At 36.4% G+C, this 17,297-nt stretch overlaps 3 protein-coding genes across 4 annotated transcripts; all 3 read right to left on the minus strand.

Moving 5' to 3' along the window:
• Nucleotides 1-303: 303 nt before the first annotated feature.
• Nucleotides 304-1,687, minus strand: LOC112319945 (olfactory receptor 5AL1). Its single transcript, XM_024577338.2, has 2 exons — nt 754-1,687; nt 304-308 (listed from the first exon to the last, which is right to left on the minus strand). Exons 1-2 carry the CDS (start codon nt 1,685-1,687, stop codon nt 304-306), a joined length of 939 nt encoding a protein of 312 aa, XP_024433106.2.
• A 4,265-nt stretch (nt 1,688-5,952) lies between these two features.
• Nucleotides 5,953-11,129, minus strand: LOC128779136 (olfactory receptor 8U9). 2 transcript variants are annotated; one of them, XM_053924654.1, is made up of 2 exons: nt 11,118-11,129; nt 5,953-8,073 (listed from the first exon to the last, which is right to left on the minus strand). In XM_053924654.1, the coding sequence occupies exon 2, from the start codon at nt 8,066-8,068 to the stop codon at nt 7,100-7,102; it is 969 nt and encodes a 322-aa protein (XP_053780629.1). In that variant the 5' UTR covers nt 8,069-8,073; nt 11,118-11,129; the 3' UTR covers nt 5,953-7,099. The 2 variants fall into 2 exon arrangements, with proteins under 2 accessions (XP_053780629.1, XP_024433081.2); XM_024577313.3 differs by lacking the exon at nt 11,118-11,129 and adding an exon at nt 10,739-10,795.
• An 897-nt stretch (nt 11,130-12,026) lies between these two features.
• LOC112319921 (olfactory receptor 8U9) lies at nt 12,027-15,767 on the minus strand. The gene is made up of 2 exons (XM_024577315.3): nt 15,741-15,767; nt 12,027-13,004 (listed from the first exon to the last, which is right to left on the minus strand). Exon 2 carries the CDS (start codon nt 12,987-12,989, stop codon nt 12,033-12,035), a length of 957 nt encoding a protein of 318 aa, XP_024433083.3. The 5' UTR covers nt 12,990-13,004; nt 15,741-15,767; the 3' UTR covers nt 12,027-12,032.
• Between the last annotated feature and the right edge of the window lie 1,530 nt (nt 15,768-17,297).

Below are 17,297 nucleotides of genomic sequence, written 5' to 3' on the forward strand. Positions count from 1 at the left end.
TCAGACTCATACAATGTACATGAGTGAACCCTTAGGTAAACTTGGGGGATTAAGATATATCAATGTGGGTTTATCAATTGCAACAAATATACCATATTCTGGTAAACAATGTTGATAATGGGGAGACTGTACATGTGTGTTAATAGGGGGTATATGACAAATCTCTGCCTCCCTCTCAATTTTGTTGTAAACCAAAACAGTTCTAACAAAGGAAAGTCTTTTAAGAAATGTTCAACCATATCAATAGGGACGTTGTAAAGTGAAAAGTAAGGTCACTTTCCTTGCTTTTAAAGTCAAAATTTGTCAACCTAGCACCTTGTTATTTTTTCCCCCTGTTCAACTGTGGAAGAAAAGCTTGCCTGGTATTTGCATTATTATTTACATAGTTCATGTCTCTCAAGACAACTTAAAATTCTCAAAATCACAGTGAAAAAAAATGAAGTTATGATTTTAAGTTTTTTTATTCTTTATCTCCATCGTGGAAACATCTCATGGTTAAAAGAGCAGGTGATTTTTATCTATCTTTTACAATTCAACAATTAAACAAGCCGGTAGTGATGAAATATCTACTATGTGTAAGCAAAAGCAGTGAAATACCTATTTTTAAGGAAAAAGAAATCAGGAAACTAAAGTCCCTGAGGATGAAGGTTCCTGTACCTAATGGCCCTATAGCACTGTACAACCCTTGATTTAAAATTTCCTAACTTCATATCCAGCATTTCTTTGGTTACAACATAACTCATTATTAATTACTAGAACATACCTTTTCAATTATTTTTTTCAAAGCACTTTTTACCTCCTGATTCCTCAAGCTGTAGATCAATGGGTTTAGCATGGGAATCACCACTGCATAGAATACTGAGGTCAATTTGTCTTTATCTAGTGAGTGACTTGACTTAGGCTGAAGGTACATAAAACTGAGGGTCCCATAATATATAGTAATAGAAAACAGGTGAGAAGCACAGGTAGAAAAGGCTTTCTGTCTTCCTACAGCAGAACGGATCCTTAAGATGGAGAAGAGAATGAATACATAGGATACAAGAACAATGGTGAGAGAACAGAAAATATTGAACCCAGCAATGATTAACAACATCAGCTGTTTGACTTGGGTATCAGAACAGGCCAGAGCAATCAAGGGAACGTCATCACAGTAAAACTGGTTGACCACATTAGAGTCACAGAAAGACATGTGGAATGTCGCTACTGCTTGTACGAGTCCCACAGTGAATCCATAAATATAAGAGCTAGTGACCATTTGAACGCAGAGTTTCCTAGGCATGAGGACTGCATAGAGTAAGGGGTTGCAGATGGCCACGTACTGATCATATGCCATGACAGAGAGCATGAACAATTCCCACACTGAAAATGTGATAAAGCAACACACTTGAGTGGCACATGCATACAATGACATACTTTTAATTTCACGTAAAGAGTTCACAAGGGTGTTTGGTGTGATGGCAGAGGTACCATAGAAATCAACAAAAGCCAGATGGCATAGAAAAAAATACATAGGTGTGTGAAGCTGAGGACTGACCTGAATTAGCACGATCAAACCCAGATTACCGAAGGCAGTAACTAAGTAGATCAGTAAGAATACACAAAAGAGAATAATGGCTTGAAGCTCTGGATTATCTGTTAGGCCCAAGAGGATAAACTCAGTGACTACTGAATGATTGCCTTTTGCCATTAAAAAAACAATTCTACAATAAACTCCTCTGGAGATCAAACTCTGAATAATCTTGACTCTGTTAAGATATAAGCAGTTAAATGTGAGACAGTGCCCTGTTATGTTAAATGCACTCAAAGCAGACTCCTAATAGGCACTCCGAACTATGTGTGGATGTTACTTATGATTTCAGTGGGAAAGGATTTGGTTCAGGCAGAAATTCCAAGATAGGAAATTCACTGTAAAAAAAAGAAAAAAAAGGATTAAATTTTTTTCTTTCAATTAAAATTTTACAATCAATACAATAGAAAAGTCTGTGTTGTACTTTTCTTTAAATATAAAGGAAAAAAGAACAAGGAACCCTCACTCATTGCTGGTGAGAATGCAAACTGGTACAGCCAGAGGTGCCTCAAGAAATTAAGAACAGAGTTATCATATAACCCAGTAATCCCAATTCCAAAAATTTTAAAAACGTTTATTCACAGAGATGTATACAACCCGATGTTCATTGCAGTGTTATTCATAACGGCTAAGACATGGGAACAACTGAAGTGCCCTTCATTAGATGATTGGATGGAGAGGATGAGGTACATACATACAACACTACTCAGCCATAAGGAAAGGAGGAACACTGACACTTAACACTGATTAAACCTTCAATTTCCTCTCATTGTCCTGAAGACAAATTGCGTGTTCTTTAATGAGGCTGACATAACTCTTGAAAATCTAGTTCCTTCTTCTCAGATCAGGCTGGTCTCTTGTGATATTCTTCTATATTGCAGACATTCCAAACTGCCGTAGTTATTCAAATTGTGAGCCAGAATTATATACATGCTTTATTCTCTGTTCACGTTTTAAACATTTTTAATTTTATTGGTGTGGCTTTGGTTAATAAGGTCATATAGGTTTCAAGTGTGCATCACCGGGATACATGATCTGTATTGCACTGTATGCCCACCACCCACAGTCAAATCATCTTCCATCACCATAGATTTGCCTCCCTTTACCTTCTACCCTGCCACCCCCATCCCCTTCCCTCTGGTCACCACCATAGTGTTATCTGTGTTTCTGCCTTTCCATTTTATAGCCCATATATGAGTGAAATCATATGGGTGTTAGTCCTTTCTGACTGTCCTACTTCACTTAGCATGAAATTCTTAAGGTCCAACCATGTGGTCATAAATGGCAGTGTTTCATTTTTCCTTATGGCTGAGTGGTCTTCTGCCACCACTTCCTTTGCCTGACTTTCTTTCTGTGTAACATTCTGTACTCTGCTAAATCACTTCCTCTTAGAGACTTTCCTGACTTTTCAGGCCAGATTAATAGCCCCTCATGTGTACTTTTTTGTATTCCCCAATTGCTTTATTATAGCACTTGCCACTCTGTGTTGTGATGAATTGTTAACATGTCTGTAACATATCCTAATCCTGAAAATGTTATTTTTAAGCAATAATATTTTTATTTTATACCAAATTGAATCACCTACTTCTAATACTATCTAGTACAAAGAAGATGGCCAATAACTCTGTTAAATTATTAATTGAATAAAATTTATAGTTATATACTATATTATGTGAAATATTAGACATTTTAACTCAACTGAGGATTCAGACAATCATGACCCTGACTGAAATGTTCACAATATAGTGAGTTAAAAAGAGCAACATGCTAAATAGGTTATACAGGAATAAATGACTTGTCCATTCACATCACGTGTTATGACCTATAGATTGTATGTTCACAGAGGAAAAAAATATGCAAAGCTTATATGCCAAAAAGTTAACTGTAGTTACATCTATGAAGTTATATTGTAGTCCTTCCTTCCTTCTTTCCTTCCCTCCTTCATCCTCTCTCCCTCTCTGTCCCTTCCTTTCTTCCTTCCTTTCTATTCATCCTTTACATTGTGCACTATATTCTATTTTGAGAAAATTGATTTCAACCTCATATACATATTTATTCCCACTTTATAATTATTTTATGTTTGTCAATATTGCCAACCTAACTTTTCATATTGGTAGTCCTATAATTTGTGCTTATCTGGGGCCCACATGAATGTGAAGTATTCCTAATTATTTACCACTAAAAATAATCCCACATTTTTTGGGAGAAATGTCTTATTGTCTTATGTTCCACAGGTGAACTTATTTGTTAGCGAGTTTGAAATACTTTACTAATTGAAAACAATCGTCCTAAGGAAAGGACAAAACCAATTTATAAAATCATCATCAAATTTTAAGTAAAAATCTTGACAATTTCCTCCTATATGAATGTTATATAGCAAGTCTTCAGCTTTAACCTGAAATTCTTTTTTTTATTGTTGACACTATTACAGATGTCTCCCATTTCCCCTGCTCCTTTGCCCCCTTGTACCCAGCCCACACTTCCCCCTCCCTTGGCCTTCACCACACTATTGTTGGTGTCCATTGGCTGTGCATACAGTTTTATAAATGTTCAACATTTTAAAACTAGAGTAAATATAAAAATGATCACTTTAAAATATCTTTTGTTCTTAAATATTTTATCCATTATCTGTTTTGATCCTATAATAGTAAATTTAGCAGCTGATATTGTTTTTATCTTCATATTGCTACAAAAACTGAGGCATGCATAAATGGGATAAACTGTCTGGGATCTGATATAGCAAATGTTAGACCCGGGATTCACATTAATGTTAAACTCCATGGAATCCACACTCTTTAATACAACAGCTCTGACACAGTGAATGCCCCAGTCTGACAAGAGGTTATGAATTCCCTTGATTTAATCATGGTTTTTGGTATATGGAATACTGACTCAAAATTTGCTACAGGAGCCTTGTGATAAAATAGGAGCAACTGAAATCCTCCAATGGGAGGTAAATGTGTTTAAATAAAAGGTGAGGAAGGAAACATTGAGACCTGTGGATCAGACTAGGCCTGTGTCTCTACGATCCATCAAAATATATAGGAAAATCAAAGTGGACCTTGATTTAAGAAGTTTTTAAAGAAATATTTTTAATTGAATGTAATATCTATCTAGGCACTAATAGCATATTTCTAGTCTTTTATCATTAAGCATACATATGACTCTTAGACTTAAAAAATATTAAATGGTATGAATGAATCATAAACTCAAAACCATTTTATGTGTAATTAAAAATTGTAAAGTTATCATTGCATTTATTTGAACCGTGTGTTCAAATACCCATAGCTACAACTCTATCACATTATCAGTTGTGTGTTGTAATTCTCATTTATCATTTGCTCCTTCAAGTTCATTAGTAGAGTTGGGATGAGAACTCAGGTCTTTAAGCTTATGGAAAGAAAAAAGATGATATGCTAATGCTTATAATTTACTATTACTTTTATCCCTGTTGTTCAATCTTTAAAAAGACTTCAAACTCAGGAACATTTTATTTAATAGATAAACTTGTGAGAGCACACACATACTCCAAAGCCATTCTGTGACAAGAAGCGTGTGTTTTTTTCACTAGGTTGCATTGTCTGCTGGGCTCATTGTGTTATAAGCTATAAGTTAATCAACAATAACCAACTTACCGAAGGTTTGCCCAGTATAACTGCATATGATCCTTGTCACTGGATAAATGATCTAATGTTTCAATTATTTTGAGTATATTTGTTTAGAATGAATGAAGTCCTCCTGGGATTCTATTCTTAAATTAGATTATTATTATTTTTTAAAGATAACTGAAAAAAATATAATGAAGTCTCATAGGTATAAAAAAAAAAAAAGCTGTTCTCTCAAAGAGTCTTTTGGGACAAAACCAGACTTCCAGGTAAGTAGAAAGACATGTTAAATTAATGATATAAATAAAGTTAGGATGTAGTACTATTCTCTTTAATGAAGATAATTTGTTACTTGTATAAATATGAAAAAGTTTTATATTGTCTTATTTTTTTCAAGAAACTAACAAATCAGAAAAAAAATATTCAGACTACACAGTTTTGCAGTGTCTGGGATATTGTTGATGCAACCAGATGACTTCAAACTTGGGATTTTGGAGGAGTGAAGAGTCTGAACATTGGTCCCTGTTCTGTCTGTAACTAATTATGTATTCAGATAATGGCTTTTTGTGCACTCTTTCATTTGAGAAATGAGGAAATTGGTATACCTTCTTATGAACTTAAGACTTTGTTATTTTAATAAATTTTACATCTGAAAAATGAGGTTATGGTGGTAAATTCTTATGGTTACTGTTACTTTTAGAAATTTTATTCTAAATGAACATGTTTACAAAATATTGAGATTAGACAAGGACATGAACACAACAAAAGTGTCCTTTGAAAGATGATTGGATAAAAGAGATATGATATATATATGTAATGTCTGTCCGGAGGGTATCCAGCCATATAATATGAAAAATAGAGACATTTATTAAAGAAGACACATGATACAAGAAACATTGTGCATAGGATAATGATGCCTCAGTCCCCTTCAAAGTAGGAACCTTGGGACCTCACACAGTTCTTCCAATCACCATTAGCTGCCCCATCATATTTTCCTGAGTCTCATCAGTGGTCTGAAATTTCTTCCCTTTCAAAGGTTATTTCAGTTTTTGGAAAAGCCAGAAATCACAGGGCACCAAATCTGGGCTGTAGGGGGGCTGTGTCACCTGAGTGATTTGATGTTTTGCCAAAAACTGTAGGAGATGTAATGTATGATTGGATGCATTGTTGTGATGAAGCTGCCAATCACCAGGTGCCCATAGCTGTGGCCTTCTGAATTATGCATAATTTCCACAGAAAAATGTTCAAGCTTAACACAAAATTTCATGCAGATTCATTACTCTACTTGCTCAGTCATATTGAATGTGATGGTCATACAGTATACATGCTCACTCAATGACGTCTACCACCCCCTCTGACTAGTACAGTGAAGTCATCAGTGTTCACATGTGCATTCCAGTCAGCTGTCCTTGGCTGCCAGGTTACATCCATGTTGTACAAACCATTCTCATTATATTAAAAATGGCTGGACTTCTTTAGTACAGATCTTATATACTGCCATTTGCAACAACGTGGATGGACCTTGAGAATATCATGCTAAGCTAAATAAGTCAGAGAGAAAAAGTTAAGAGCCATCTGATTTTACTGATATGTGGGATCTAACTGCAACAAATGAACAAATAAGAAAAACAAACACGCAAAAACCCATAGACACAGACAACAATATGGTGCTTACCAGAGGGAAGGGTGGTGGGAGAGGTAGTAAAGGGTAGAGGGGTCAAATGCATGGTGATGGAAGAAGATTTGACTGTGGGTGGTGGACACACAGTGCAATATGAAGATCATGTATCAGAAATATACACTTGAAACCTATATAACATTATTAATCAATGTAATCCCCAGCAATTTTTAAAAGACTCAACATTCTGATATTTTTTGAGAGGAAAAGCATTAGACCATAAACAGAAGACCTTTTTATTTGCTTAAGTCACTTTCTTAATATCACGAACAGAGAAGCCTTATTTCTACTGATGACTGCTTTCTTCAGGGCGTCTTTCACCTCCTTGTTCCGAAGGCTGTAGATCAAGGGGTTCAGCATAGGAATGATCACTGTGTAGAAGACAGAGGCCATCTTATCTGTGTCAAGGGAATGGTTAGAGCTTGGCTGTAAGTACATAAAGATCAGGGTCCCATAGAATATGGTGACCGCCAGCATGTGGGAGCCACATGTGGAGAAAGCCTTGCGCCTGCCCTCGGCTGAGCGGATCCTCAGGATGGCAGAAATAATATACACATAGGAGACAAAAACAACCAGAAGAGAAGAAATGAACATGATACCAGCACAGGCAAAGATCCATATCTGTTTGGAATGAGTGTCTGAGCAAGTTAGCCTGAGGAGGGGCATGTCATCACAGTAGAAATGATTGATGACATTGGAGTGGCAATAGGAGAGACGAAAGGTGAGGATGGTATGAAACAGTGCAACCAGGAAGCTGTAACTATAGGGGGCAGCCACAAGCTGAATGCAGACCCCTGGGGACATTACAACCATGTAGAGAAGGGGGTTACAAATGGCCACATATCGGTCATAGGCCATGGAAGCGAGTAGCAAGCATTCAGCTGTCATGAAGGCCAGGAAACAGCCTAGCTGAGCAGCACAGGCATTGAAGGAGATAACATTCTGTTTGTACAGGAAGTTCCCAAGCATTTTGGGCGTAATGGCAGAAGTATAACAAAAATCGACAAAAGCCAGGTTGCTAAGGAAGAAATACATTGGTGTGTTGAGTCTTGCATCTGTTCTAATGACAAGGATCAAACCCAGGTTGCCTACTACTGTGAAGAGGTAGATAGTTAAGAAAACCACAAAGAGAGGCGTCTTCAAGTCCTGTCGATCTGTGAGGCCCGTGAGAATAAACTCCTTAACCTGGGTGCAGTTGATCTGGGCCATGCATTTCATTGTGTCTGCATGGAGAGAGGAGAATTAAATCCATGTTCATTGAATTAACCTTTCAACCTTAATAATTTTTTTTAAACCTTAACATACTGAAAATCAATTGTAACATTAATGTGAAAGTACTAATATTAAAATGATTAGTAGTATACTTGGACTCTGGGATGGGACAAAGAGGAAAAGTAGATATTTTGGAGGAAAGACTTATTTCTTTCACACATATCTACTGCATTTTATAAAGTTGAGCTGTATGGTAAGATTTAGTCCAGACTAGCTCTCTTTTCCAAGCTCTTGCACATTTCATTATTTAAAATTTAATATTAATTTTTCAAAACTTGGAAACTATTGTTGGTATTTAAAAGTCTTAACGTTCATAACACAAAGGGAGAATGAATCTTCTGCGGTGACATTGCTCTGACGAACCTGTCACCGTGCCCGTTTTATAAACCCCGCATTGCAGCCGTGCTGACAGACGCAGAATGCTGTCTGTCTGTGCTACGCTCATTCCTTACTGTGCAGACGTCACCATTTTTGGTTGCTATATAATCCTCTTAATTGTGTGCATAACGCAAATACTCAAAATGGATACCTTCATGAAAAACACAGTAACGTGTTTTATAGATGCTTATTTATTTCCTGGCTTACTATGTCCATTTTACAGATGAGGGAGAGCTGTCTCCAAGGGGGTAAGTCCTGGAGTGAGCTCAGATAGGGAGACTGTAGCGCAGCTGGAGTTCAAACTCATATATGTCTTATACAGGAGCCCACCCACTATTATATTCTCAACATACCCAGTTTGTTCTGTCCCCTCATGCCTAAATTTCTCCAAATGCTTCTTGTTATAACATTTCACAGACATCTGTACATGTAAAGCAGCAACTTACCTGAACAAAAGCAATGAAGATCAGCACATTTTAAAAATATTTGCTTAATTAAAATAAAAGTGAGATCTGCTTTCTGATAGATTATATTGATATATATGACTCCTACCACTTTGTCATTTATTTAAAAACATATAGTTTTGGATTATGTTTTATGTTTTTATTTCTTGACTATATTGTTTTAAATGAAATCTCTTCGTATGTTTTACATGTCTTTTGGACTATTGTGCATAAATGGAATATGACCATTAATGTAAGCTTTAATTTAGGACAGGGTAATACATAAGAAATAAAGATTCTGTTACTAAATTTATAATGTCATTGTCATCTTTCTCTTTCTCCATATGAAAAATTAAATACAATTTTGAGGAAACTAATAACTTGCTTTGTACACAATGGACATGACTTGGCATATAGGACAGATAAAATAACTTGTATTTCCTGTCTTTTCAATGACTAATGGCCTTTATAGGCAGCATCTCTTGCTCAGGTAATCTCAAAAAGTTCTCATGCAACCCATTATATGAGAGAAAATATTTTTAAATCATATATATGCTTAGGGTTTGATATCCACCAAAATATATAAAGAACTCATACAACTCAATAGCAAAAGAAAAAGCACCTAAATAATTCAATTAACAAATGGGCAGAAGATCCAAATACTAGACATTTTTCCAAAGAAAACATATAGATGGCTGATAGGCACATGAAAAGATGCTCAACCTCAGTAATCATCAGCGAAATGCAATTCAAAACCACAATGATATATCTCCTCACACCTGTTAGAAAAGCTATTACGAAAAAGATAAGAAATAACAAGCGTTGGCAAGAATGTAGAGAAAAGAGAACATGTGCACTATTGATGGAAATGTAAATTGCTACAAACACTATAGAAAACAGTTTGGAGGTTCCTCAAACAAATGGAGAACTTAACTACCATATGATCTGGCAATTCCACTTCTGGGCATTTATCTGAAGATAATGAATACACTAATATTGATCATTGCTGCCGATTACCACCATGAGATAGGTAGGACATTAAAGATTTTAAAAGCCTAAACTGTGATCCCACAAATACTTAAAATTCATTTTGAAACAAATAAGCAACTACTTGACTGGAAGTCTGGTTTCCAAGTCCCAAGATACCAGGAAAGCCTTCCCTCCTCGGCAGCTCTAGGACCTTCAGAGAGTCATCTCCCCTGATCTTGAGGTGCATGTGTGCAAACAACTTGAAGGCACATTATATACATCCTTTTACCATCGAACCCAAATATTTATATTTAAAAATTATAAAATATTGAATATAATTTTTGTATGTCAATTATACTCACATCCCTTCTCTTCTGCAACAACCAACACACAGTAATCTAATCAGAACAATTGTTTTGCAGTCTCTAATTACTATGTGCTTGTTTCTATTCTCATCTCTACCAGTATATGGAAAATGAAGAGTTGAAGGGAAAACTAACCATCCTTCAAGGCCTACAGAAATCCCACCTCTCGTATAAAAACCTCCCTGATTTCCACTTCCCAGGCTCTGACATATTACAGTTTTCCTTTTTGTGCTCAAGAAACGCTTTACACATAACTCATTTCTGTAACATTTCACACTAATGGCAGCCATCTGTTTCCACATTTCTTCCCTTGATAGAATGTAGACTTCATGGGTCCAAGTCATGACTTTTTCCAAATATAGCCCCTGGTAGATGCTTGGTAATGGAGAGTTAAAGATTAATTTTTATAATAATCTTTTAATATTCATTCCCCTTGCTCATAATTAATGTCCTTTACTTACATTCAGTGTATTAAGGGACATATTGATGACTTGGTTTCAATATTTTCACTTCTCATCATGGGTAAAATTATTAGCTTTTGCAAAAATGAGGAGAGTTTTGATAAAGACTACAATCTCGTAAATTTGGTGCCTAACTTATCCAAACAGGATAGTAGATTCTATCTTGGAGAGCTCAAGTCTTATTTTCATTTCAAATTAATAAGAGCTATATTTTACATAATATCATATATACAGAAATAACATTAGAAAGAACACTCCTGACCCTATTTTCAGAAAAACACAACTTAAAATGTTTTATTAAAAACATTCTATTCCCTTCTAATTATTATTTTTCAATGCCTAACTTGATCCCAACTTTAAAATACGCCTATGAATCTACCTGAGTGGTTGGCATTCCTATTTCTTCTCCAAAGGGGTTTTGGCAGCAACAAACTGCTAGGTTTTGTCAGGACTCTGTCTCCAGGGATCTCACTTAAGAATTTGCTGCAAGTAAGATCATCAGAAAAATTACAGTGCACAACCCACAGGGATCCCAAGGCAGGCTGGGGATCAATTAACATTATCTCTGGTTCTGAGGAACAGTACAGGTACAGTAAAGGGGAATCTCATTCCCCTTTAGAATGAGATTATTGCCCCAATAATTGTTTAGGAGACAACTATTTAGGGCAGGCTTTCTCAACCTTGGCAAGGCTACCATTTTGGGCTGGCTCAGTTTTTGTGTGAGAGGCTTTCCTGTGCCTGGTAGGTTGAGCAGCAGCACCCCGGCCTCAACCCTCTAGACAGCAAAGGTCTTCCTTTACACACCTTGTCATGAGGAAAATCAATACTGTTTGCTGACATTGCCCAGTGTCCCCTAGAGGAAGAATCACTCCTGGTTGACACCACTAGTTTACAGTGGTCACTTGGCATTTTATTTGAAATATGTTATTAAAGCACCCATAAATATATTATTTAAATACTCTTATAAGCCTAAACTTGGTGTTCCAAGAGCCTTCACTTTGTCTATTTTTGGCTAGCAACTGGTTATGTGACTAACAGATGAGATCATGGAATTTTAATATGTAATTTTTTTCACTTGAGAAATAACACAATGTAAATTCTTATGATACTTGCTACACATAAATTATTATTTTAAGCCAAACTTGCTTACAAAGAATTTGGGGAATGATTTCATTTTGCAGAGACCAAATCTTTATTAGGAACCAACTGAGAATACGACACTCTCCCAGTTTGATTACTAGAGGAGAAAGCAGATCATGAAGGACATGGCAATTCTGTATAGTCAAATAATTTTTCAAACTTCTGGAGCACAGAAGCCTGGTTTCTGTCTATTGGTGGTGACTTTCTTCAGGGCGTTTTTTACCTCCTTGTTCCGAAGGCTGTAGATCAAGGGGTTCAGCATAGGAATGATCACTGTGTAGAAGACAGAGGCCATCTTATCTGTGTCAAGGGAATGGTTAGAGCTTGGCTGTAAGTACATAAAGATCAGGGTCCCATAGAATATAGTGACCACCAGCATGTGGGAGCTACATGTGGAAAAGGCTTTGCATCTTCCCTCAGCTGAGCGGATGCTCAGAATAGCAGAAATAATATACACATAGGAGACAAAGACAATCAGAACAGAGGAAATGAATGTAATTCCAGCACAGGCAAAGATCCATATCTGTTTGGAATGAGTGTCTGAGCAAGTTAGCCTGAGGAGGGGCATGTCATCACAGTAGAAATGATTGATGACATTGGAGTGGCAATAGGAGAGACGAAAGGTGAGGATGGTATGAAATAGTGCTATTAGGAAGCCATAGCTATAGGGGACAGCCACAAGCTGAATGCAGACCCCTGGGGACATTACAACCCTATAGAGAAGGGGGTTACAAATGGCCACATATCGGTCATAGGCCATGGAAGCGAGTAGCAAACACTCAGATACCATGAAAGTGAGGAAACAGCCTAATTGAGTAGCACATTCATTGAATGAAATAGTATTTTTTTTGTACAAGAAGTTCCCAAGCATTTTGGGTGTAATGGCAGAAGTATAACAAAAATCGACAAAAGCCAGGTTGCTAAGGAAGAAATACATTGGTGTGTTGAGTCTCGCATCTGTTCTAATGACAAGGATCAAACCCAGGTTGCCTACTACTGTGAAGAGGTAGATAGTTAAGAAAACCACAAAGAGAGGCATCTTCAACTCCTTTTGATTTGTGAGGCCCGTGAGAATAAACTCCTTTACTTGGGTGCAGTTGATCTGGGCCATATCTCTTCAAGGTACCTGCATGAGGAAGTAGAGAAAAGAGGAAAATTCAACTTGCCATTCCCAAATGTGGTGTTTTTATCCTTTAATACTTTGGAGAGATTTTGTTGCTAATAGAGAGTGGTATCAGACTGGGATTCTGGGGACAGGATGGAGAGCAGACAGAGATACGTGTGGGGCAGGCACAGGTCTCTTCTCCCAAATCCATTGTGAATACAAAAGTGGCTTCTGTAGAACAGTTCTCATTGCTTTGGCTTCTATTCAAAGGTCTTATTCAGTGAGGTATTTAAAACTATACGCTGCCTTGTTAAAATGTTCAAGCTACTGTATCACTGAAAAATGTTAACATAGACAGCATAAAGGAAGACAAATCTGCAGTGGCATCGTTTTGACAGACGCCATTGTACCTGTGCAGACACAATTCCACATTGTCCCAATACTGTCAGGAACACTTATTCTGTGTGCTCTTTTGTGCTCTACTACATTCTGTTCTGTTTTATTTACATCAAATAATACGGATCTAGATTCTTAAAAAATGAACTTGTGATCTACTAGTAGTTACACCATTTCGAAAGCTACACTTGATCCACAGAACACCATCACCATGTCCATCAAAACAAGTACATAAGGGATTTACTTATAAATAGTTTCAAGAGACACATGCCACTTGATCTGCATGTTCTATCCTTAACATTTTCTTGTTTATGCCTAATCGCTGCCTCCTTAGGAACCTATTTCAAATTACTCATTTCCTCATCCAATAATATGTCCTGGAACTATTAATTTCCAGACACTAGAGTTTGAAGATAGAGCTGACAGTAGACTACACTGGAGAGAAAGAAAGCTTTATCCAAATTTTCTATATTTTTCTCTCATTTGTTTTTTTCTATTTCCAAAATAAAAATCTCTGACATTTATACACATTAACCATTTAGATTTAAAAAAAAATAAAGCATGAATTATATTTGAACGCATATGTGAGTTGTCACAATCTTGTCCATGAACAATTGTATAACCCCAATTCCATTCAACTCTTCCAACACTTGTGGACTTCTATTGGTACAACTAATATAACTGGTCTCCATTTGTTGATAACAACATCCCCTTCTATGCTTCCCTCATTTTGTCCTCTTCATTCCTAGTCCCGTTCCCTATTAAAAGAAAAAAATAGTTGAAGGGAAAATTCTGTCTATCCGTTAAGGCCTGTTGAAATATCACTTCTTTAAAGAACTACTTCCCATGCTGAGTTATCATAGCTTATATTTGTGTTCGAGAATCACTATAGACATACTTCACTTACATTTCTTCTAACATTTGTAACAACCGCCTGTTTCTGTATCTCTTCCCTTGACAGATGTTAAACACTTTATGATCGAGGGTCATGCTGCTTTATTTATTCACTTACTTACTTAATTACTATTGTAGCGTCTTCTAAATGTTAGGTAATATAGAATAAAAGATTAATTTTAGATTGAGATTGATATCATGATAATTATACTTGAATTTTTTTCCCCTCATTCTTAAGTCATATTCTTTGCTTTGGCAAATATCCATAGGAACATAGTGGTGCCCTTAACACAGCTGCCACTAATCCTGAGTAAAAACTCTATCAATGTAGAAAGCATGGTTTGACATAGATCATAGTTTGGGCAATCATATGCCTGCTTTTTCCAAACTTCCTTATAAATTCTAAACTGGAATTTTTATTTTCTGTGATCTAAATATATATGTACATATTTAGATTTATATACATTTATAAATAATATATATGAGCAATATCAGTCAATACCTAATTTGCAATTTTGTATGCATTAAAAAGAAAACAGGAACAGACTCATAGATGGAGAGCAGAATGACGGCTAGTGGGGGAAGAGGTTAGGGGCCGGAAGGACTAAACAAAAAGGAAGAAGGACTCATGGACGTGGACAACAATGTGATGACTGCTGAGGGGAGGAGGTATAAGGGGACTAAATGGTAATGGAAAGAACACAATTAAGGTAAAAAAAATTAAAAAATAATCTTGATTGACTGTTTCTTATGTATCAAATATCTTCCTGGGTTATTAGGTGACAACAAATAACAGGGTTCAGCCATCAAGAAGCTTATAGGGCAAAGAGACAAAGATAGCAATCTAACAGGCTGAGAATAGTGAGCTCTAGCAGTCTGATGGAGGTAAGTGCTAGATGCAAAGGGAACGTATGAGAGGAGGCCCTGTAACTTGAAGACTTTTAGGAGAGGTGGTAGAGATAATGTTTCCCTGGGAAAACATTATCGAAAACAATAGGGAAATGATTAGGGCAAAGAAGGTTTCAAATAGAGAACAGGCAAAAAATGGAATTAAGTACATGTATAATTTCCATAAATCCTAAATATATGAATACAATAATACTCATTCAACCTTAACTTCCAGACCTGGTTCTGACTTTAATTAACTACATGAGCTTGGGAAAATCACTAGGATGTATTGAAACTCAACTTAGCTATATATGTAAAAAAGTGATTTGAGTAGGTTATCTCTTCACTTTCTTCCAGTCCTTCAGTTTCAAACCTAGATGATACTTTCATCAAAACAAATGTAAAATCAGAGAAAACACCGTTTATCTTTAATTTACAAAATGTACTTCAAACTTGTTTATTCTAGTCCATTGTATTTAATCTTTCATTTTTTAAATTTTCATCTTCAGCTACTATAACAATGTTATTTCACACCAGTGAGAGAAAGCCACCATTTAAAAAATATACTCGCTATCCTACCTGGGTAGAGGGTGCTCCTGTTTCTCCTTATAATGGGTGTGGATAGCAGACGACTCCACGGTTTTGTCAATGTCGCTGTCCCAGAGGATCTTACCTCAAAGCATGATGCAAGCAAAATTATCAGGAAAAGTACAGTCCCGGCTCCACCGGGATGCCGAGGAAGGCTGAAGATTTATTCATCTGATTCCCTATTTTTGGAAGAACTTCATAGCTACAGCTCTGCCTGGAGTATAACATTATTGCTCTAAGATTCTCTTAACACTTAAAATACTATGATTACTTTTTAAAATTATTTTTGTTGTAGGCTATCTGCATCAGTCTTTAGATTTCACTTTTAAAAGCAGATAAGGAAGTAATCATAACAGTGGAATTGCTGGGTCAAAAGGCAGTTCTGTTTTTAGTTTTCTGAGGAAATTCCATACTGTTTTCCACAGTGGTTGCAACGGTCTGCAATCCCACCAACAATGCACTAGGGTCCCCTTTTCTCCACATCCTCTCCAGCACTTGTTTGTTGCTTTGTTTATGATGGCCATTCTGAGCGGCGTGAAGGGTGAAGGGTTTACAGGAATGATTATAAAGAACATATGGTCAGTAACAAGGGGGGGGGGTTGGAAACAGGGGAGGGAGGTGGGGAGGGCTGGGGTGGTGGGGAGGGTTGGTGGGGGAAGGCAGAAAACTGTACTTGAACAACAATAAAAAAATGAAAAAAAAAGCAGATAAGAATTACCTTTTAAAATTTTTGACAGATATCTTTGAAATGTGTATCCAATTTCTCCAGGGACTGCCCCTCCGTACTGTGTGTACAACACATTTGGTAAAAGTTTTGTGCATTAGCTGGCATCTACTCACTCCAAACTAGATGATGAATAAGAAATATATTGTCAAATTAGTGTGTTGGGAAAATGGGTGGTTTTGTGTTTTTATATACTGATTATGAATTTAAACTTTGCCCTTACTTTTCATTTAAATAAATCTTTCCTTATAAAACTGGGTTACAATCTAAGGAAGAGAGAGATAGAATCTTACATTCTTTTTCATGGTGTATGAACAGGACACTTTGATTAAAAGAGAAAATATAGAAAATGCTTAGAAATCACAATCTAGATCAATTGTGTAACAATCAAGATAAGAATTATATATGTTTTAACTCTGTTCCAGATAATAACTCTTTAATAAATATACCCCCTACTATTCCCCATCTCCTAGTCTTTCCACCTGGGAAACATATCTGGTGCAATTGGCTAAATGTCTATTCTGCTCGTGCCTCGTAATAAAATGCTATGATTTGGCATTGGACGCTTGATCATTGTGTGCAGCACAATACTTAAAACAAACACAGAAAACAATAAAAAAGCCTTAGAAATGTTAGTCACGTCTCTGGACAAGCTCTTTGACCCTACATGTAATTAAGGGAAATCTCTTATCTTACTGATAAATTAGAGATTTTTTTATGCTTAGGAAATGATTATGACAATAGACAAATGCAACCCTGGGAATCCCAAGTCTGTAGGTGAACTCTATTTTAATACAGATGAAATCAATTTCACACCACACACC

This window comes from Desmodus rotundus, chromosome 5 (assembly GCF_022682495.2).
Source record: "Desmodus rotundus isolate HL8 chromosome 5, HLdesRot8A.1, whole genome shotgun sequence".
In the NCBI taxonomy this organism is placed as follows: Eukaryota; Metazoa; Chordata; class Mammalia; order Chiroptera; family Phyllostomidae; genus Desmodus; species Desmodus rotundus.